At 48.0% G+C, this 22,500-nt stretch overlaps 1 protein-coding gene across 2 annotated transcripts in view; it reads left to right on the top strand.

Moving 5' to 3' along the window:
- The window catches only part of LOC138214328 (CUGBP Elav-like family member 2), a 110,821-nt gene that overhangs the window by 39,249 nt on the left and 49,072 nt on the right, over positions 1-22,500 (top strand). The window contains exon 2 of one of the 2 annotated variants that reach the window (XM_069175876.1): positions 115-150. In XM_069175876.1, coding sequence (XP_069031977.1) covers positions 115-150 — 36 coding nt within the window. Of the gene's footprint in view, positions 1-114; positions 151-13,108; positions 13,466-22,500 lie in introns of those variants that run through there. The other variant, XM_069175868.1, reaches the window with a different exon arrangement.

The raw sequence follows: 22,500 nt of genomic DNA, 5'->3' as shown, positions 1-22,500 counted from the left end.
ATCAGCGTACGATGAGAGAATAAGCTGTTGATCTTTGTAAACATGTAAACAAGTAAATGGTTTTTCGTGCTGTACATTTTTTTTAAACCATCTCTTTCTGCTCTTGTCTTGCAGGCAGGACGCCAGCGACCTCTCCGGACCGATACAAAGGTACCGCATCGTCTTTTACTTTCTCATCTCCTTCTCTTCTTCCCTTTGGCCCTCATCTGCTGTGAGGTGTTACTCCGAGTACAGAACACATCAACCCCGGGAGTGGTGTTGAATCATGGGGGTGGGTGGTGGTCGGGGGGGGGGGGGGGACTCGTAGAAGGGCAGGAGGAAGATGAGACGAGGTCGCTGTTAGAGAGAGACGAAGAAATAAAGGCCAGAGAGAACAAGACGGGGTGGTGGGGGGGGAGGGGGGGATTGGAAAGGAGAGATGTGACGCGCCTCAGATCTATGGCCGAGGAGGGTCATTAAACTAAACCCTTCGGCGACAGAGCGACACATCAAGCGAGGGGAGAGGGGGGGGGCGTGGGGGGGTGGGGGGTGGTTTAAATAAGGGCCAGTCTTAAAATAGCAATACCTATTTCTCATCTGTTGCATAGTTAACAGGAAAAGGATGAATATCCTGCCCTGAAAAACCATCAGCGCCCATCCCTCCTCCTCCCTCCTCCTCCTCCCTCCTCCCCCCTCCTCCTCCATCCTCCTCCTTTACAACACGGAGAGAGAGATCGGGGGGAGTCGGAAAACAACTTTTCGTCTCCTCCTATGATGCTTTTAAGATCTGAATTACGATCACAGATAATGCTTACTGTTGCAAAAGCCAATAAATATTACATTAGCAGGAGCTGCAGGAGCGAGCGTTAACGAGCGGTTATCCCACCAAGGGCCGAAGAATAGAAACGTCTCGTGAACATTTAGAGGCTCTATAACGCATCAACAGGATCCGCCAACATTTTTCTTACTGCCTAGTTGCAACTGCATTTACGAAGCGTGTTGAGAGAAATATAAATTTAGCAGACAGACAATAAAGACGGAAGTTGGATCTCTTTTAAAAGCAGTTATTTCCTTCTACGGTACAAAACAATGAAATCTAGGTGATGAAATGTTGGCTGTGATGGATTACCCCCTCGTGAGAGACTTTTTAAGTCTCTGCGAGATGACTTATTTATTTATTTTATCCCGTAGTGAAATGAACTGGATCTAATGGAAACTACCAAAATCCATTTAAAAACTTTGCGGTGTATTTGGGGGGGGGGGGGGAATACTCTGCAGTAATGTAAAGAATATGTGATTTTAATGGGCCGAATCGCGTCCGACCGACGACGTGTTCCTTTAAGTAGATTTCACGTGTAACTTTGACTTTTAAAAAAAAAAAAAAAAATTATTAATCGTTCTTAATCAGTTCAACCCAGAAATGAGGGATTTAAATGTGCAGAAGGACGACGGTGGAGGATCAGTTCTCCGACCGTCTGCATCGTTGTCTCGTAACAGAATTGGGATGATGTAGATTTTTTCGATGATAAAGTCTCTGTGTTGTATCAGTCTGACGGTATTCACAGGTAAAAAATAAATAAAAACGCAGCAGGTAAATCAGCTCAGCTCAGAAAACCGGAACGAGACGAAGCAAAAGAACACGGAGGGAGGAAAGAAAAAAAAAAAAAAGACGGAGACGACGACTGTGGCTGTGAATAATTAGGCAAAATAGTTTGCTTTTGTTTTTCCTGTCTGATTGGAGAAAATAGGCGAGGCTGCGACTGTCGCATGAGCTCACACACACACGCACACACACACACACACACACACACACACACACACACACACACACACACACACACACACACACACACACACAGACGAACGCTGTGTGTTACACGCTAATCCGCCACACAGCTGCGTCATTCCGGAACGTGTGTTTACTTCCTCTCTGCCTTCACTACCACCTCCTCCTCCTCCTCCTCCTCCATCACCGCCGACCCCCCACAATCCCCTGCAAACACACACACACACACACACACACACACACACACACACACACACACAATCACACAAAAGAGAACTGGGCGTATAATTTGATCCTGTGCGCTCTCCTCCTCTAATGAAGCTCTCTGGCGGTTTGACTGACACCCGGCTCGTTATTTAAGTGTCTGTTTTGGGCCAGGAGGAAGAAGAGGAGATGGGAGGAGGAGGAGGAGGAGGAGGAAGGAGGAGGAGAGGAGGGGGAGAGAGAAATGGAAACAAGGGAGCTGAAAGGGAGGATAGGGATAGGAATTGGGGGGTGAGGATGGGGAGAGATAAAGGGATGACAGGAAATGAAAAGCGTCTGGAAAAGACGGGGGGAGAAAGAGGGGTGTGAAAAAAGGATGGAGATGAGGAAGAGGAAGAAGAAGATGAAGAAGACAGTTCGGGAGGAGGAAAATAGTTGACGCCGGAAACAGGGGTGATGAAGGGTGCGAGGGGGGATTGTGTGCGTGAGTGTGTATAATTGCAGGTCTTTGTCCCGATAATGTTCTTTGAAGGCACACAGCTGATAATTAGCAAAGAGTCGCTCCGCCGATGCCTTTCAGCGTCGGTCATTACGAGCCGCAAACCTGCTATTGGCGCTGACATGACCTCCCGAGACGGGGGGGGGGGGGGGGGGGGGGACACACGGCGTCGCACACACACACGGCGTCGCGCGCGTCCACACGTGCGCACGCACGCACAAAATACACAAATTGCAGTAAACCAGCGTTGATTAGAGTATGAATATCAGAAGCTCGCGAGTGGAACAGATACAACGGCTCTCTGAAAGCCTCCAGTTCCTCTTTGGCGTGAGAGCTGCAGGTGTGTGTGTGTGTGTGTGTGTGTGTGTGTGTGTGTGTGTGTGTGTGTGTGTGTGTGTGTGTGAGATGCACAAACGCTCACTCACACTTCCTGTTTACGGAGCCGAGGCCCCAGATAGACAGCCGAGACTGTAATTACAGGGATTCACACAATGTGGCGTCCCGGTACGCTGCGTCCGTTATTGCCTCCCCGGTTGCCACATGACAACAGCGGTCCCTTTGCTACGGTGGCTGCCTGATGCGCCGCTCCTGGCCCCGCCTCCACCTCAGTATTCCCTCCGTCTGAATATTTATGAGGCAGGAACTGGCTCACTGCAGTCAGAAGACGCCGGCTGGAGCGTTGCTCGCTACAGGAAAACGCCGTTAAAGTCTCCGTTCCTGAGCTTTTAGTTTATCCCGCATTTTCTGGCGAGAGCTGCGGCGTAGAAGACTTTCTGGAAACACGTTTGACGCCAGAGCTTCCACCAAAAGCAAAACGTAAAGATACCGCGATGGTGATGTCACAGGCTGGAGATGCAACATGGCGAGGCCTCGAACCCGTACGAACATGGAGGTCATTTGGTCTTAGGCTGCAGAACTTCCTTAAAGTGCAATACCACCGAGGGCCACCAGGGGCTGCCTCCGATAAGGCCTCTGACCCCATTCGACTCGTTACCCATAAGCCCCTCTGTTTAGATTGAGACACAAAAACTACTTGGCCAGGGGAAGGGAAATGTCATGGTTTGGGTTAAAAAGGTAATTTGAGCCGTGTTGCGTTGAAGTTGCTGCCTCCCTTAAAGTTGCGCAACTTTCGTCATGATGGCAACAGTAAATCTCGGGAAGCAAACATCAGCTACGACAAAGTCCGCTGTTGTATTCGGAAAAATTCTCGCTATATAAGAACATCATCTGAACTGCGAACTTCTCCGAGACACCAGATTGCGGTTCTCGTGTGCGACCACTAGAGGGCGCTTAAATCTAAAACGTAACTATGGAGACTTGAGCAGTCAGATAGTCTCATGAAGGACTTCCCCGCTGGGCGTTGTTCTCTCCGAGTAGCAGCCTGGTGTAACGTTACAACCTTATAGTCTATAAAGTGCCTTCGTTTATAGCACCCAACTTATCTCGTCACTTACGTCCAATCCCATCGAGCATCGCAGATTTCACGTTTTATTCGCTTCTGTCATCTAAAACTCGAGCGTGAAAGCTTCGTCTCGACCTCGGGATCAGAACGTCTGACAAAATAATAACTCGCATAGCTTCCATAATATAGCTAAGGTGTCTCCACGTGACCAAAGTGGGGATCAGGTGATTACATTTTGGTGTGTTTAGTGGAGGGGGCGGAGTCATAACCAGCCTTTAAAGATGGAAGCAGGCCAAACCAGAACGAACTGCTTCCAACACCGCCGGAGATAAGAGAGGAAGTCAATTACTCGCCATTGAGAAAATAGCTTTTGTCTTTGTTTTCTCACTTGGTCGCGCACACACACACACACACACACACACACACACACACACACACACACACACACACACACACACACACACACACACACACACATCTCCAACATTCAGCACTGAAAATGTCGCAGCAGGAGAAGTGGGATTAAAAATTCTCGTTGGGGTTTTAATTGTGGGAGGCTGCGCTGGTGTCGCGCTCGCTGTTCATCCATATTTCATCTAAACACATGAATTATGAAGCGCTGCTAATGACAGGGAGGGGACAGTGTGTGTGACAGTGTGTGTGACAGTGTGTGTGACAGTGTGTGTGACAGTGTGTGTGTGTGTGGGGAGGGGTGGTAAGGGGAAGGGGGGGGTCTGTGTGCTGAGAGCTGGATGGACTTTTACAGATCTTTTCTCCCTTCACTTCCTCAGCAGCGTTTTTTTTTTCTTCTTTTTTTTCCTCAGAGTGGCACAGGGGTTCAATTTGTGGACACACACACACACACACACACACACACACACACACACACACACACACAGGGTGGCAGGTGAAACATACAGTGGCTCAGGAGGGGCTGGCTTCTCTATGTGTGATTCAGACCATTGACCTGGAACACATTGGGTACTGAGAATAAAACTCTATACACACACACACACACACACACACTTACACACACACACACACACACACACACACACACACACTTACACACACACACTTACATGCACACTTACACAAACACACTTACACACACACACAACCTTTATTACTGCTGGTCGTTCCATAAAAGCAATAATAATAGCAATATTAGTTTTCAGAACCAATCCCAGCAAATTTGACTTTATTTATTTTTGTCATTTCCAATTACGAATTATTATTACCCCGGTGTTGTGAATTTGTTATATTATATTTGTAAATGTTTTTATAAAGTATTTATTTATATATTTTATAGATAGTACTCCTGATACTGCTACTGTACTCTATCAAACATATATTCATGCTATTATATTTATATCACTAAATATAATAGTAGTACTATATGATTATTTGCTGTGCTATTTTTTTTTTACTTATTTACTTTTATTGTATTATTTACACATTTTTTGTCTTTTTTTTTTTTTTTTAATCATACAATGGGACTTTTAGCTCGCTTGATATTTATATTCGTTTGCTTTGTTGCCGAGCCGTTGCCGAGCCGTTGCCGCGGTAACCAGACACACACTCTGACCCCCGTATGTTCTGTCGGCCTTTAAATCATCCCACACGAACGCACACACACACACACACACACACACACACACGTGCACACCCACACACACATGTGCAGGCAGTGCGGCGTGCCCCAGGGTTTTCTGGGACAGCGGACTGTTTTCTCTTCCAGCTGATGCTCTCTGAGGTGGGCAGGAAGCTGAAAGTCTTTCGTAACCCAGCGCTTCGTTATTAACGTCCCTCTCTCGCTACCGACTTCCACCTTCTTCTTCGGAAACATGGCCGCCGCCGCCGCCGCAATGAATCCCGATCGCGTTAATCGTCGGGGTGTGATTATCGTACCGCTCGGCGTTAAAGAGACGCACGGCTTTGTTTTCGTTTCCCGAAATCACTTCCCCCCCCCGAGCAAAATACTCATTCAGTAACAGGATCGAGAAGTGGGAACAAAAAAATACATATATCTTCTCCGTGTTTTGTGTGTGTGTGTGTGTGTGTGTGTGTGTGTGTGTGTGTGTGTGTGTGTGTGTGTGTGTGTGTGGGACGTCGGGGGAACTCGGCGTGACGTGTTTTGTTTTTTTTTATAGTTTTTTTTTGTTGTTGTTGTTTTTTTTTGAGAGGCTCCAGATGGCTGAGAGACAGGTGAGCCAATTAGTGAGTCTCACTACACAGCAACATCATCACACCGGCGGAGCACGACAACCCACACACACACACACACACACACACACACACACACACACACACACCTACATTCCTCACGGCTGCGCTGCGGTGTTAACATCACCACCGTCATGCCGTTGTCTCTCGCTCCATCAATGCGCCGTCAGGAGGCCCGGCGACGTCGATATGAAATAGATTTTTTTTTTTTTTTTCCACAATATGTAACCACGTCGAGGAAATGATGACAAACGATCCTCCTAATTTTGGGGGCTTATTACCCCCCCCGCCCCGCGACATGCACAGTGGCGCCTGCCTATACAGTGCGGCCCATTATACGACCCAGAAAACAGGCATAATGGGCAGATTAGAATTGATTTGCTTGTGTGTTCAATTTTTTTTTTTTTTTTTGTCGTTTTTATTTATTTTATTTTTTTTCCGAGGAGCCAAAAATATTTCAGCAAGCCGAACGCTGATGTTCATTATAATTCTAATGAAGTCGGAAAAAAATCTTCACAAAAGAGGAGTTAGTGGCGGGAAAGGCGACGACGACGACGACGACAACAACAACAACAACAACAAGCTTTATCTCCCTTCATCCCTCTTTTCTCTCTTCCCCTCTCGTGTCGTCTCTTCTTGCTCCGTTTCCGTACTCTGCTGAATATTAGACGTAGAAAATGCAGATAGAGTTTTTTTTGTTTTGACATTAATTAGCTGTCAGGCAGCCGCAGGAGAGCGCCCTCCCCCCCCCTCCCCACCCTCCCCCGCACACCCCACCCACCCCTGACCCGACACACCTCCTCTCCCCCGGCTACCGAGATGCAAACAATACCTGCACGTATCCATATGATACGCACGCTTTTTTTTTTTCTTTTTTTTTTTAACCCGGTGCTTATTATATTTTTTCGACGGGCTCCTCTGTGTGTTTGCGGTGTTTTTATTTTTCGTTGAGGGATAATTGAGCCGCCATGACGGCCCGCTTTCCCACTTAATGGAAGGGGACAAATTAATCTCCCCGTGCTAATGTCTGCAAATGGAACAGGACCACTCCTGCCACCTCCGTACTCAGCCAACCTGCTGGGAGAGTGTGTGTGTGTGTGTGTGTGTGTGTGGTGGGGGTGGTGGTGGAGGGTGGGGGGGGGGGGAGGGGGGTGTAAGGCTCTGATGATGGATGTGCCGCAGCTCGTTCGGTTTTGGACGTGGAAGATGTTTTTTTTGTTTTTTTTTTCTGCTTCCCGATCGTGGTTTTAAAGCTTTTTTCGTTGCAGTTTTAAGGAAAGTTTTCATGCCGCAGTCAGCATTGTGTGAGAGACAAAAGTTGAACCGACGCATTCGCTTCGTTGAAATGTCAAGAATCGTTTAGAGAAAGCTGCCTGAATGCTGCCCGGAAGATACCACGAGCTCCGAGTCGTTCTCTTTGGGCTCGTCTCTGGAGTCCACTCGGAGCGCGGCGGCGTGCACGTGGGCGATTGATTTTCTTTTAATATTGTTTGTTTTAAAGAGGAGTTTTAAAGACGGGTCTAATGCCGGTTCAAGGACCCGTTGAGAGGACGGTGGTCCCTTCAGATGTTTCGCAGTTTGCTTGTGAAGGGACGTGATTGGACTTGTTGGTGACCTCAGACTTGGCCTTAAGACTTGGACGTCGTCCGCACACGTCGCCGTCTTGTTTGGGGTCATTTGAGTTCAGGTAAATTCCCCTTCAACTGAACAGCAGCTGTGAATTTAAAAAAACACAAAAAAACACACATGATAAACACCGCGTCCTCTCAAACATCTGCTGGCATCAATCAGGCGTTCATGTTTGTACACATATATATATATATATATATATCACACTTTGTGGAGGAGAAGGGGAGGAGGGGAGAGGGGGGGGGAGGGCGGCGAGGCCGAGACGAATGTCATCCTATTTTCCCATCTTAATAGCCCATGATCCCGCGGCCGCCGTGCCTCCTAAGCCTCTTCCCGTGGATGACCTCCAGGGAAGATTGTGTCGCCGCTGCCGGAGTACGGAGGAGTTGATTACGCGGCGGCGCCGGGGCTTTGTCCGAAAGCAGACGCCCGTCCTTGGCTTTGGAGAGAGAGAGAGAGAGAGAAAAGAGATGAAGAAGATGAAGAAGAAGAGGAGTCTTATCTGTCCCACGGGGTCTTTGCATCCTTTCACTCACAGATTGTCTCGGTGACCTTCTGGCCCCGCCCAGTTTCATCCCCAAACCCTCCCCCCCCCTCACCCCCCCCCCACTCCCTCCCCTTTGCTCCTTGTCGCTTGTTTACCGTCCCGTAATGACATTGTCAACGGCAACAATACGTCCGCTTATCGCTCGGTGTCCGCCGTCACAATGGATGAATGGCGGCGTAATGGAAAAGGCGAATTTGTCCCGTTGTCATCTTCCGAGTCTTCGGAGGCGCTCTCTCCTACTTGTGCCGCGTGTGCCGGCGGAAGATAAGATTAATTCTTCATATCGCCCGGTTGATTGCGAAATCTTGTATCTAATGCAATTTTTATTTCTGACTTCCCCCCCCCCTCCTCCTTCCTCCCCCTTTTCTTTCAAACTGCAGAGTCAAGCTTTTTTTTTTTTTTTTTTTTTTTTTCTCTCTCTCTTTGGGGAAAAAGAAGAATCTAAATAATTTATCTGTGTTTTGGTGCGCCCCCCCCCCCCCCCCCCCACACACACACACCCTTAGCCCACCTCCCACCCCCCACTCCTGTACTTGGAGTGGAGAGAAATGGGATGGAGACAGACAGGGAGGAAAAGGCAGATGAGAGTGTTTTTTTTTTTTGGTGCTTTTTTTTCTTGAATGGGACGAACGTGAGCAGCATGCCGAGGAGAGTTAAGAAAAAAAAAAAAGGGAGGGAAGGAAGAAGAAGGATGGCAGGAAGGGGTGAACCCCTCTCTCGGCTGGAGAAGGGGGGGGGGGAGGCCTGAGAGGAGCCTGCAGACTTTTGGTAATCCCTCTTTTATTAATGTGAAGCCAAGCTCAGCAGAATGCCGGCTCACAGACACAACAGAGCTGCTCGCCACCGACCGTCTCTGTCAGACTCTCACATGCAGATCTGCCTCCACTGGCGTGACTTCCTGACTCCCCCCCCCCCCCCCCCCCCCCCCGTTGAACCGTGAGCTGCCGGACCATTAAAACGGGCGTCTCCTCCGACCCCCCCTCCCCGGTCCGAGTAGAGCTCGTGGAGTCTTTTGATCACTAAGCCTTCGTTTCTTTTTGGTGTTTTTTTTTTGGGCACAAAAAAAGCATCCTGCATCCTCGCTCGTTACCAATGCCCTGCACGTTACCATGACAACCCCCTATCCCCCCCTTGCATCACTCAGTGCCCCCCATGTAGCCAATGGGCATTGACCTTTCGCTGTCAGAGCGTGTTAGGGAGCGAGAGACACAAAGAGAGAGGGAGCGACCAGGAAGAGAGGAAACAGAGAGAGAGGGAGAGAGAGAGAGAGGACGGGTGCTCGGGAACAAAAACAAAAAAAAACAACAACAAACGCAAATAGGTCATTAAATCGTAAACACAATTTAAAAAAGCGACTGCTCGGTTCGGAGCCGTGGCCTCGAGTTACTGCGTCCCGTGTGTGTGTGTGTGTGTGTGTGTGTGTGTGTGTGTGTGTGTGTGTGTGTGTGTGTGTGTGTGTGTGTGTTTCCCCGTGAATGACAAAAACAAGATGCTCGTTTTCAGAAGGCATGATGTCGCGGGGCTGGGGGGGGGGCTCAAAGTTATAAAACACAAAAAAAAAAGCAGGCTTTTGAAAACGGGGCTGGATTCGGGCCCGCTGTGAGGTGGTACCGCTTCTCCGCTTCACTTCAACCCCAAAGCTTCTGTCTCTCCCAGACGCTGCCATATGTCGCCTGCCTTTAAACAGTTGTTGCAGTTTGTCCTGGAGAGTTACTGCCCCCCCCCCCCCCCCGGTCCCTCCACTCACTTTTTTTTTTTATTTTTTATCTATTTAACCGCATTTGATGTTTTATTCAGCAAATCCAGGTGCCTTTGGCTTTGTACCTCTAAATCCCATGACCCCTGAAGGCAGCTGCTGTCTTCTGATTAGATCAGTGGAAGATTTAATAATGTGACCAGAAGTCTTTCACCTGGAGAGGCATTTGGATCAAACTGTAAGCAGCGTTCTTGACAGGATCGCGGGGAGGAGGGGGACAGCGAACGGCGGGATCAGCTGTCCACGTGGGCGGCTTCACACGTCAGCTGTTTGGTTTCAGCCATCAGACGATCATGTAAAATGCACGCTTTCACCAAACCCGTGTGACATGTGATTCCAAAGACTAGTGAGGCGGAGGACGGAAGGAAAAAGGGGTGGCGAAACACGGGAGTGTGTCACTTAGCATCATGTCAGATGACACAACCGCCGGTTGTCACGGCAAAAAGCGAGGAAATAGACAACGCCGGTCCGCTACAGCGAAAAAGCGTGAGAGAGTCACGCTTTGGGGTTATCTAGGGCCGTGAAAGTTACACGTTTTCTTCTGGTGGATTATAATTGATGAAACCTACCGCACGCTTTTGAGCCGTGTGGTTTACAGATATTGAATTTTAGCATATAGTTGTGGTTAGGAAACAAAAAAACAACAACTCAAGAAAAAAAGGTTTTCATTTCCGTGCGTGTAAGTTTCACGCTTTCAAAACGTGTAACTGTCACGCCTAAGCGTGGCCATCTCACATTTTGCTGCAGTGGACCGGCGTGTCTATTTCACGCTTTGTGTGACATGCTACATAAAAACAATAAGACATAACAAAGGTACATTCAACGGTTTATCAAAAAAAAATTATTCGCCGCTTTTTTCCCCCGTTCTCTTTCGTGTCAATATTTGCCCCCCCCCCCCCCACCCGCTCACCTGCCATCAGTTTTTTTTTTTGTTGTTGTTGTTTTTTGGTGGGGGCAGGGGGGGGGGGGGGGGGGGACAAAATGCGACGCCGATCCAATTCGAACGGTAAATAACTGAGGCGGGAACGGGTAATTAAGTCAGAAGTTAGCTGAAGTGCCGGCTGCGTTTTAATGCCGGTGGCCCGAGCGCGCCGGATAATTTAGGATTCTCAATTGTTGTTGTTGTTTTCCAGTGAAATGCAGGTGTTTTTGTGAAGACGGACGATTTTTGCCCCGTATGCCAAACATTCTAATGACGCTCACGTACAATCCATAATTTTAACTATCCCCCCACCTGCCACACACACACACCTGCCACACACACACACACACACACACACACACACACACACACACACACAATATGCACTAATGAAGCTGTTCTCCTCTCCTCTCTCTTTCCCCGTTCCTGGCTCAGTGAAACATGCATAAATCATAATAAACAGAGAGATGAATTTTTAATCAGCGGCAGCTCCCTGCCTGCATCTTCAGCCACAAGCCTCCTATGGGTGGGTGGGGTGGAGTGGGGTCGAGTGGAGTGGGGTTGAGTGGAGTGGGGAAGGGGGGGGCGGGGGGGGAGAAGCCGTGATGTGCCAGGTACCCGGAAGCCGGCTCTGGCAGCGCCTCCTTCGGGACGGCAACTCACCGAGACATGCCTGTCTGGGCCGGGCCACGATCCGCTGGACCGGGCCACCTCTCCGGAGAGAGCAAGCCAGGCCGAAAAAGCAACGGCGCCTGTATATACCCGCAGCAAGGAGGCCTCGGCCCAGTTACAACGGGACACCTGGGTGGGGGGGGAAGTGGGGGGTGGGGGGAGGGGTCAGAGCTGTAAACAAAGAGAGTACATAAAGCAGCAGTTAAACTGATTCAGATCATAAATGAATTTCATAAATCAAATTATAGTTGTTGTTTTTTTTAGGCTGGATACTGAAAAGGACAGTTATCATTTTTTTCATTTATATATATATATATATATATATATATATATATATTTTTTTTTTTTTTTTTTTTTTTTTTTTTAATATGTTTTCTAGTTTGCGTGATGGAGGAAGTGACTCAGTTTTATCATTTTCTTTCTGTTTTTTCGTCGAGAGCTTTTTCTCTGGAGAATAAACAAACATTTCTTCTCACAAGCATAAGGTGAGCAAGAACGGGACGAGTAAATTAGTGAAGACGGGAATTACTAAACTAAACTCTTCGAGGGACGAGATGAGATTAACACCAGGAATTATGGATATTTACTCAAGTCACCTGTTTTCATGCAGCCCATAATGTCCGTAATGTATTAAATCTAGTCTATTATTCTTTTGTTTTTGTTTTTTGCTGCGGAGAATAGACTGCCAAACATTTGCTTGATATTTGAGGATCACATTGTGAAAAGCTTCTTAACTTTCGAAATCGATGCTGCTGCTGATAATTTTTTTTTAACAAAAACACATTTTTAATCTGATTTCACACATTTTTTGTTGTTGTTGCACCAATTGAATCCAGATTTGTTAAAACTCGTGGCACCAGAGCCGGTCGGGGGAGGGAGGGGAGCGGGAGTCACGCCAGAGAAATATCTTTATGATCCACTAACATACTGGAGGTTATTTATGCTCCCTCTTAAATAGACTGTCGACATTCGGCGCCCGACTTGACTTGATTTTGCTTCGGAACTTGGCTTCTTTCCATCGGTTCAATACAACTTCGCTGCGACGCACACGATTTATTTACCTCATAAAATCTTCATGAGACGGCGGTAAAGGCCGAGAGTTTAGGTTTCGGTTTATTTTTCCACCCCGAGCCGAGCCGAGCCGAGCTCAAATGCACACGGGAGATGCTGCTGCGGCGGTGAACACGAGTTGTTGGGCATTTGTTGGGGCGCGGTGCCGGACTCGTGGGCCGACGCCCGGCGGTCCGGAGCTCCGGAGCCCCGGAACCGGGGGGAGCTCGGTTGTTCCAGAGCTGTAGTATTAGACTCAAATAGGGCCCACAACATAACAACATGAGCTGAGCTGTCACAGGGGATTTACTTCAGCGAGGCGAGCCAGCGGGGTCTCCGCTGCTCTGCTGCTCTACCAGAGAGAGAGAGAGAGTGGAGGGGGAGGTGGAGGAGGTGGGGGAGAGGGGAGAGGGGGGGAGGAAGAGGAGGGGGGGGCGCTTGTTTCTACGTGAGAGAAAAAGGGAGCAAGGCGAGCTAGAGGAGAGAGACGGAGGAGCAGAGAGCTCGTTGGACCGGCAGAGGAACAAAAACAGGAAGTGAGAGACAGAAAACAGAAAGAGGACAGAGGAAGAAGAGGAAGAAGAGAAAGAAGAGAAAGAAGAGGAAGAAGAGGAAGAAGAGGAAGAAGAGAAAGAGAAAGGGAGCAGCTTGCAGCTCGATAAGGTGCACTTGTTTTGTGTTCGGTGATGTTGGAGCACTCGTCTGAGCTGAGCTTTGTGGGGAGGGTGTGTGTCGATGCGGCGTGCTGCCCCCCGGCTGCAGGATCCACGAGGACCGACGAGCTGCTGCTCAGGTACACACACACACACACACACACACACACACACACACACACACACACACACACACACACGTATGTGAGTACCCGTGACCCAGATGCTGCCTCTATGCGTTGTTACTTTGGCACTAAGGGTTGTGAGCGTTTGTGTGTGTGTGTGTGTGTGTGTGTGTGTGTGTGTGTGTGTGTGTGTGTGTGTGTGTGTGTGTGTGTGTTTGGAGGGGGCGGAGCCTAACAAAGGACAGGTGCTGCCTCCATGCGTTGTTACACTTCCAGCGAAGGTGTTGCGTCGTTTGGCATCATCAAGTACCTTGAGTGTTTTTGTATGTGTGTGTGTGTGTGTGTGTGTGTGTGTGTGTGTTTGGAGGGGGCGGAGCTTAACAATGGCTGCTCGATGGCTGCAGGTTTCTCACTACTTTTCCCCCAACTGTTTACTCAGTCGAGTGGAACATCCGAAGCTTGTACTGCTCTTCTTGTTTTTTTTGTCTTCCTGTCTATTCAACCCTCTGAAATATTAGGAAGCAGTCTGACACCCAGACGGAGCCGCTAACAGCTTCTCTCCTCCGCTTTTTATTTTCTAAATTAAATATCTCGCTCTTCGGTGTCGTTCACCTTTGGCTTTATTCGCATTCCAGTTGTTTTTATTTACAGTGTTTATCCTACAGTCGCTGTGTTTGCCTTTCAGCTATTTTACAGTTTTGTATTATTCCGCCCACATATACATGAATATGGATGATTCATATTCTTACTCTTTTTGTAAATTTGTTTTTCCGTGGTGTCAAGAGTTGCAGCGTTTCACTGTTGATTCTTCAGCATCTTTATACCCCCCCAACAAAAATCTGACATCCAAAAGTATGTTTTTATTGTGACAAAAATACATTATTTTTCAATGTTATAACTTGGTACGACAAACAAACACACTATTATCTGCTGAAATTTAAAAGATTGTCGTGAATTCACCCGAGAATAATCACTTTCAGATGATTGTTTACTTTTGTTGACATTGAGTTTAGAGGACTTTTTTTTCTGCAGAAAAATTCCCAAGACTTTTGATTCAAAACATTAGAAACTCTAAAGGGATATAATCAATGTGATTTCAGTTACTATCAGTATTTATTGCCTCCAGTGGAAATATCTTATATCTTATATATGTATATATATATATATATAAATATATATATATATACATATAAATATATATATATATGGCACTGGTTGTTTATTAGGAGAAAAGGAGCTGGAGCCCAGATGGATCACAGGCTCCTTGTTTTTAAGACCAAAAGGCGCCGAACCGAAGCCGACTTTGACATTTTCCAACTAACCGAGCCTCAATTTGTCTTTATTTGACTTCACAATTTCCTGCATGTTTTATGCGCAAATGGAGCGATGACGGCTGAGCGGAAGGTGATGGAGAGATGTCGGCTTAACCGTGGGGAAAAAAATGAGGAGGAAGAGGAGGAGGAGGAAGCGACGAAGAGGAGTTAAACAGGAGTTGACCTACAACCCTTTCCTCTCCACCCATATTTCTCCCCATCTTTTTTCTATTTTGAGCTTCCCGTCGCTGCAAAATTTCCCAGCGACCCTCCCCCCCCGCCCCCCCCCTCTGCCAGTCACACTTTGTCTGAACTCCCCTCCTGTTGCATAAAAGATTGAGACGAGCGTCTGCCGGCGCACCCGATGGTGAGAAACAGTCGCGCCGAGGTTGACTCGTTTTCCATCGACTCAACATATTTCGTTGATGTTTTGCAGGTAATAATTTATTGCACCGTAATTTACCGGCATGAATCGCTGAACGCTTCATTGGGTGACAAATGAAACCGCTTTTTGAGGCGTGTGCTTCATTTGGAAAAAAAAAAAAAAAAAAAAAAAAACATTTCTGGGGTAAAAACTCGACTTTGAAAAAACGGGTTTTTTTCTGCACAGAGCTGACGGAAACGAGGTTTTCGAGCCCACGTGTGGGACGGTTCGGTCATGTGGTGGTTGTCGTACATCAGAGGACGTCGTGTATTTGTAGCGGGAGAGCGTCCAACACACCAGGCGTACAGAAAGAGTGAAGGGAGAACGAGTCTTCATTGTTTTAGGCTGGTCCTCCAGCACAGTGGAAATGACATGAAACGATGAAATCTGAGCTTTAATGTAAAAGTGTTTGGCGCGGGCGGCGCTAAAGTCCCGCCGCTAGCTCCTCACCCCGGCTCGTCCAAATATGGTCACTTCCTGATCCAGACCTGCTCCGAACTACCAAAGGTGGCGGCGGCCTAAAATCCGAACTCGAGGCTTCGTAGCGGCCGTTCGCAAACCGACGGGCGATCACTGTCGCACCGAACATTAAAGTCAACGCGTCTCTGAAGTTGATCACCACGTGGATGTTAAACTGCGTCTTTAAATCAAAGCTGAAGGCTGAAATCCACCTGTTTTACACATAAAGATCAGTTCACTCGGAGTTGGTGAAATCAGCGCTCCAGTAAAACATTGTTTGCTGCTCTCAGGAGAGCTTCTTTTTATTTTTTATTTTTTTATTTTTTTTATTATAAAGTCTCGACAAAAATGCTCGAGTGGCTTCTTTCCAGCGTCTTGGCTTTGGCTCTGCGGCTGCAGGTTTTAAAAGCTTGCATTACAGACCGCGGGGAGTTTGGAGCATGTGAATGTTTAACGGGGAGGTTCTCAGGAAACGATGCTGTTGAGCTGCGCGCCGATAACAGCGGACCCTCCGGCTGCAGAGTTCCTACTCCGGACCTAAAGATCTGGCTGCGTCGGCTTCTGTTGTATCGATTCTTCACTTTTAATGTCTCTCCCGAGTCTCCGCTGTTTCGCTTCGAACCCCAACGCGCCCGAAGTACAAGTGAGAAATCTATCGCCTGTCTCGCCGCTTGTGTCCGAGGAGTTTTGGGTGAATTGTCGATAAAGTAGGATTTTGTGAATTCCCTTTTTTATTTTTTTGCTCCGCCCCTCTTGTTCCCTTTCTGCATATGCTGGCAGTTAAACCAAGCGTCCCCCCCCCCCCCCGCTCGCCCCACACAGTGTTCCTATCTAATGGTGTGGAGGATATTAGTCTTCTATTAAAGATATGAGCATTTGGTTTGGAGTCGCTTGCCTCTCGCTCCCATTTTTCCCCCGGTTGGGTCAAAGCGACCCCCTCCCTCCTTCCCCCACTCCTCCCTCCTTCCCTCCCCCCCCCCCCCCCCTCCAGCCTTTTTTCTTTTTCTTTTTCTTTTTTTTTATAAATCTGCTAAACCAGCCGTCGAAGCCGCGCCGCAGCTCGTCTCCCGCTACAACGATTTAATCTGCCCGGCACCTTTTCAATCAAGGAGTGTCAGGCAGGGCCGCTCTCAAACACGACTCTAATACGATGCATGGACACACACGTACAGGAAGTGAGGGCGATGCGACGGGTGGGGGGGAAGCGGGGGGGAGGTGGGGCGCCTCGGCGAATACTTTTTGTGGGCAACGCACGTGCGCCGCTCGTCCACCGAGGCGCGGATCAATACTCCCAATCATACAGGTGACAATGGCCGCAGATTCATTGGCCCCTGATTCACACCCTGCTATCATCACCTCAAAATCGCACAATCAAGGGAGGGTGGGGTTGAAGGCAGACGGTGCACATGTGAAGGCGGGGGGGCTGAGGGGGGGTTGAGGGGGGGGGGTTGAAGGGGGAGAGCACGGGAGCTTGCAGGTACATGAAATGTGTGAATATGTGCGTGAAATGAATTGAAATGGGTGTGAAAGTGCATCTAATTGAGGCGGATGCATATACACATCCCTTTGTGTTTTTGAGTGTGTGTGTGTGTGTGTGGCACATAGAGTACATGTGTGTGTGAGTGTGAGGGTGCACGAGGTGTGTGTGTGTGTGTGTGTGTGTGTGTGTGTGTGTGTGTGTGTGTGTGTGTGTGTGTGTGTGTGTGTGAGGGTGCACGAGGTGTGTGTGTGTGTGTGCCGGTTGTTATCAGAATGACACCATCCTACTCGCTCTCTCCCTCCTGGAGCCCCAGAGGATCAGTGGAGCTGCACCAGTTTCAAATGAAAATAAATGAGAGGCAGTGACCGCTACTGCCTGGGTCCCACTTTAATGAGGAAAAGGAGCAGAGAGGGAGGGAGAGGGGGGGAGGAGGAGGAGGAGGAGGAGGAGAAAGACAGGGAGGCAGGGGAGGGTGTGTGTGTGATGGGGGGAGAGGGGGGAGAAATTGGAAAGTGAGGGGTAGAGATTGGTCCGAGTTGGCGACGATGGGGTGTGTGTGTGTGTGTGTGTGTGTGTGTGTGTGTGTGTGTGTGTGTGTGTGTGTGTGATGAATGGAGCCGCCCACCCCCCCCCCTCCCCCCACCACCCTGTCACCGATGCGATGGCCAATTACAGTTGGAGCACGCTCCGATGCACTGCAGGTGGAGCGGACGGTGTTTTTGAGTGTGGACGCAGATTACCCTCCCCCCTCCCTCCATTTGCATTGAGAAGGAGAAATCGCTGTGCAGTGGACAATTTAGAGGCGCTTTAGGGGGTGATTCAACAGAACATTTACACCTCTGCAGGTCCGGCTGCACCGATATGCACTGGCGTAAATATACTGTCGGTCAAATAACTTCAAAATCTTTAGTCAAATTGGGCGGAGCACCAAGAAAGTGCATCTGACTGCAGTTTAAGAGTTTTTATTTGCATTGTTTCCAACCTTTATACTATCTATACTATAGTTTTATCCACTTACAGTGAATATAAATGCATTAAACAGGAGACAGGATACCATTTAATTCCGTTTTTATAGCTTTTTTCGAATGAAAAGATGCCAAACGCTCCCTTTTAAACGTATTTTTTTTATATGTTTCTGTTTTGTCATTTTTGCACAAGGAAAGAAAGTCGGTGTCTACTTTTCTCATTTCTGTCGATAAGATCGAAACACATCACCAATCTCTCCCAGCAGTATCCGCTACTAACGAGAAAGAAGGCCGATCGGTGAAGGCTGAAGTCTTTGTTATGTTTTTGCAGAGAGCGGCTTTAAAAAAGATGTTTTATGATGAAAATTTGATCAAGCGGCGCTTCAGGTGAAAAGCTGCAACTTCACCGCACTTCAAAAGCTTTTTCCGCGGTTTCGCTGTAGGCTGGTGAAACTCGACTTCACAGAGTTCACCTAAAGGATCGCGGTGCTCGGTGAGAGTCCGGAGATACGAGGTCGTCCCCGGACGCTGCGTTTTCTACTTGAGCGCGGATGTCCGGTCCGGTCCAGCGGAGACTATTAAAACTAGCAGACAGCAGCACAGCATAGCCCGGAGGCCTCTTGTGTGTGTGTGTGTGTGTGTGTGTGTGTGTGTGTGTGTGTGTGTGTGTGTGTGTGTGTGTGTGTGTGTGTGTGTGTGGAGACGGAGGGAGAGAGACCTACAAATATGTCATGTCGAGACCACCAGCACAGACGTTAATGTCCGAGGGTCAGTGAGCAGGTCACGAGGTTATTTGTTCGACAGTGTTGGACTTGATCACAATGTCCTGTCATGCTGAGTGTGTGTGTGTGTGTGTGTGTGTGTGTGTGTGTGTGTAGATGTCGTCGTCGTAGTTAGACTTCAGCGTTGACAGTCATCCGGTTTGTTGTAATCTATGTATCCATGGTTACGGTGCCGGATACGGGCAGACCTCTTGTTTAACGTCACCTGAAGAATGATGGGAACCTTTGTGGGCAAAAAAAACCCCCCAATAAACAGAGAGTTTACGTAGCACCTAGTAACTACTTAAAAACAATCATGACAGAAGTCAAATTTGGGAAAAATTTGAGTTGTATTTTGATATTTTAGTTCAACCCATCTGCGAACAAGAAGGGGGGCGGAGTTAATGAGCAATACTGATACCAACCACTAAGGGGGGGGGGCCTGTTGGCAGCTACGGGTGTACTTCAGGTGCGACGACTGCGAGAAGCAACTATTCAATGATCTGATTCGTTGAAATTGAAGATGATTCGTCCAATCATCTGCCAAATGTTGAATTTTTTGCCCTTTTCCAAACATTTCCAATAAGAAGGACCTCTCAGATGGGTTCAGTGTAACAAACCAGCTGGTGCGCCGGGATATTAAGTCTCATCTATAGAATTTTATTAATTATATATATTTTTTTATCCCTGAACCACTGACACTCTCTTTCTAGTCATTCACATCATGATGAATGAAAAAAAACCTGCAGGTAAAGCAGCATGAAAAGCGGCTCCTCGTTCACGTGTCGTGTGCCACGTTCCACATGATGGCGTCTTTAAATAGCCGCACTCATCCCGGAAAAATAACGTATGACAAGCCTGACTAAAGACATGAAATGACAACGTCACAGGCCTATAAATAAAGACCGATATTGCTCTTATTTAATCATAAATTCTGTTATGAAAACAGCCCTTTTTTAATTTCCTTTTTTTTTTTTCTTAAAGCATCATCCATCCGTCCGTCGGTGTGTTACAGTTTGTGCGTTGTGGTCGGGTCGTACGCGAAAACAGGTCAGCGAGCATTTGGAGGCTGCAGCCCACACAGGTAGAGCACGTTTAACTGGAACAGCGCGTCCCGAGCGGAGTCCGATAACAAACTGACCGAGGGGGGAGGAGGAGGGGAGGAGGGGAGCGACACGTGAAAACGGTATGAAAATAGGAGGAGATGTGGGGAATGAGATGTGGAGGTTGAACTGTTGAGTGACGGAGAGGGTGTTCAGAGAGATGTCATCCTCTCCGGGGTTTTTTATTTGCTTTTCACTCCGTGGTTGTGCAGAAAATAGGAGAGAGAGAGAGAGAGAGGGAGGCAGGCTGCATCGGGACGCCCCCTCCATCTTCCTTTTTCATTTCAGGAGGTAGTTCATCATGTTGCAAACACACACGTTTCGTGGCAGAATATATTGGGATCAGGATGTGTTTTATTTTCTTTATTCTCTTTCCCAGAGTCTCTGAGCGGCAGCAGTCGGGTTCGGTCTGCTTTTGGGCTCCTCACATGTCCACTTAGGCTCAAACGCAGCTGCTTGCTTTTCTGAATTATTCATGAGCTCCCCTTCGTTAAATATTCACGTGTGAAAAGCTCGACGCCGTCCGCTTACCCACAATCCTCTCCTGCAGGGTCGAGGAGGAGGAGGAGCAGGGCAGGAAGCGAAAGACAGAGGGCCCGGGATGATAGTTTACAGCATCTGACGGACAACACGGTGTTTTTAAATCGCTCTGTAAAAAAAAAAACCCAGCTATTTTTGGTGCTGTGTCTTTGTTTCTGTCTTTTATCTCACCCCACCCTGTCTCCTCTTCCTCCTCCTCCTCCTCCGCCCTTCCCTCTCCTCCTTTTCTAAGTGATCGATTTGTATTGTTCAGGCAACTGAGCCCCCTCCCCTCTCCCCCCACCACCACCACCAAGCCCGAGGTAAGAGAGATGAAGGCGGAGAAAGAGATAGAAATAACTAGATGACGGCGAGGAGGAAGACAAAAGTAGGAGCGGGAGGGAGGGAGGGAGGGAGGCAGGGAGGGAGGCAGGGAGGGAGGGAGGGCAGACCTTGCCATGAGCGGGAATGTCTGAAGAACACGGAGCCCAAGGGGTGAAGACGGAGTGATCGGAGAGGTGATGGGTGAAGGTGGGGGAAAAAAAAGAGAAGAACAACAGCAGGAGGAAATCGGTGCAGCGGGTTCTTCTGAGGAGTCAAATACAAACTGCAGGATGCTTCTTCAGTGTCAGCATTTCTTCTGAGAGGTGCAAGAGTCGTGAAAAGTTTACCTGCCTGCGTTCACACTCTGGCCGGGAGGCATTTACATGAGCGCTGTTTTTTTTTGGGGGGGGGGGACTTTTAGTACACGTCCCGCTGCTCCCCTTACGAAGTACACACGGGATGAACTGCTTTGTCAGCAAAATGCACCTTGAACTTCGACCCACATCCGTCGCGTGGCACGTTTCCTTTTTTAATGCCTCTTCTTCTTCTCTTCTTCTCTTCTTGCTTTTGTGGGCGGAGCCAGAGTGGCACGCTCGGCCTGCAGACTGCAAAAAAAAAAAAAAAAAAAGGAACATCCTGGTACTTTTTGGACATCCCACGTTAAGTTAAACATACAAAATGTTTTTCTTTCCCCTGCATACTAAGTGGCGTGTTCGTACGGATGCCAGAGCGCACGGTGTGTTTTTCAGTTACCTCGAGTCTTCAGAGCAGAATTTCACAAAATCTCAGCGGGGAAAAAACTTGGCGACGAGTAAAGATGGGAAGGTTCGAGGTGACTGAGCAGATGCATCGGTTATGTTCGCGCCACCTGGCAGAGCCCAGCGGAAACCCAACCACACTTTATTTTTGTGCATGTTTAGTGGGAAAAAAAAAAAAAATACCTGACTTTCATGGTTGATTATTGTTGCTGCCTGACGCTCGACGGTGGTAGAAAACCTTGAAATCTATTTTTATTTTAATTTTTGTAATTTAAAAGCTGCTCAGTTTAAGCTGCCGGTCAACGTGAATTAAACAATATGAGGAGTTTCGAAGAGCGTTTTTCACACTTTTCTTGATATTTTAAAGGCGGACATATTAAAACCGAATTCACCTAAAAGTGACCTGATTTAACCGGCGGAAAAAATACCAGATCTCGCCCGCCTCGCTCTCTTTCGCTCTTCTTCTCTCGCCGGTCACATGACCGTTTTAGCACGTACGATGACATCACGCCAAAGGTTGTGCTGCTGCCTCAGTCCTTAACGTCACCCAGGAAGTATATATTCGACACTTAAAAGCCTTTTTATTCCGTATTGTAAGAATATTTTTGACGTGGTGCCAAACTAAGATGAGAGTGAAATAAAAAGGCGTTTATTTGCTTTTTAAATCACCTGTTTTGTCGAACTAAGAAGTGCAGAATGACCGAGCGCCACCGTGCACACGCTAACAAACATACGCATCATATTAAACGCAGTGTTAAACGCCTGCAACGCAAACCGCAGATTAACAAAAAACAACAACAAACAACCCCCCCCCTTCCCCCCTCCCCCCTCCCTTATAAGCTGCCGGTTTCACATGAGTACGTTGAAAATTGCGAACATTCATGTTTTATTAATGGCGGGATGTTTTGGTGTGTGTGTGTGTGTGTGTGTTTGGCGAACAGGAG

This window comes from Embiotoca jacksoni, unplaced genomic scaffold (assembly GCF_022577435.1).
Source record: "Embiotoca jacksoni isolate LCO1_2020_lvr unplaced genomic scaffold, fEmbJac1.0.p SCAF_105, whole genome shotgun sequence".
Taxonomy (NCBI): Eukaryota; Metazoa; Chordata; class Actinopteri; family Embiotocidae; genus Embiotoca; species Embiotoca jacksoni.
This window is presented reverse-complemented; position numbering and strand designations above follow the sequence as displayed.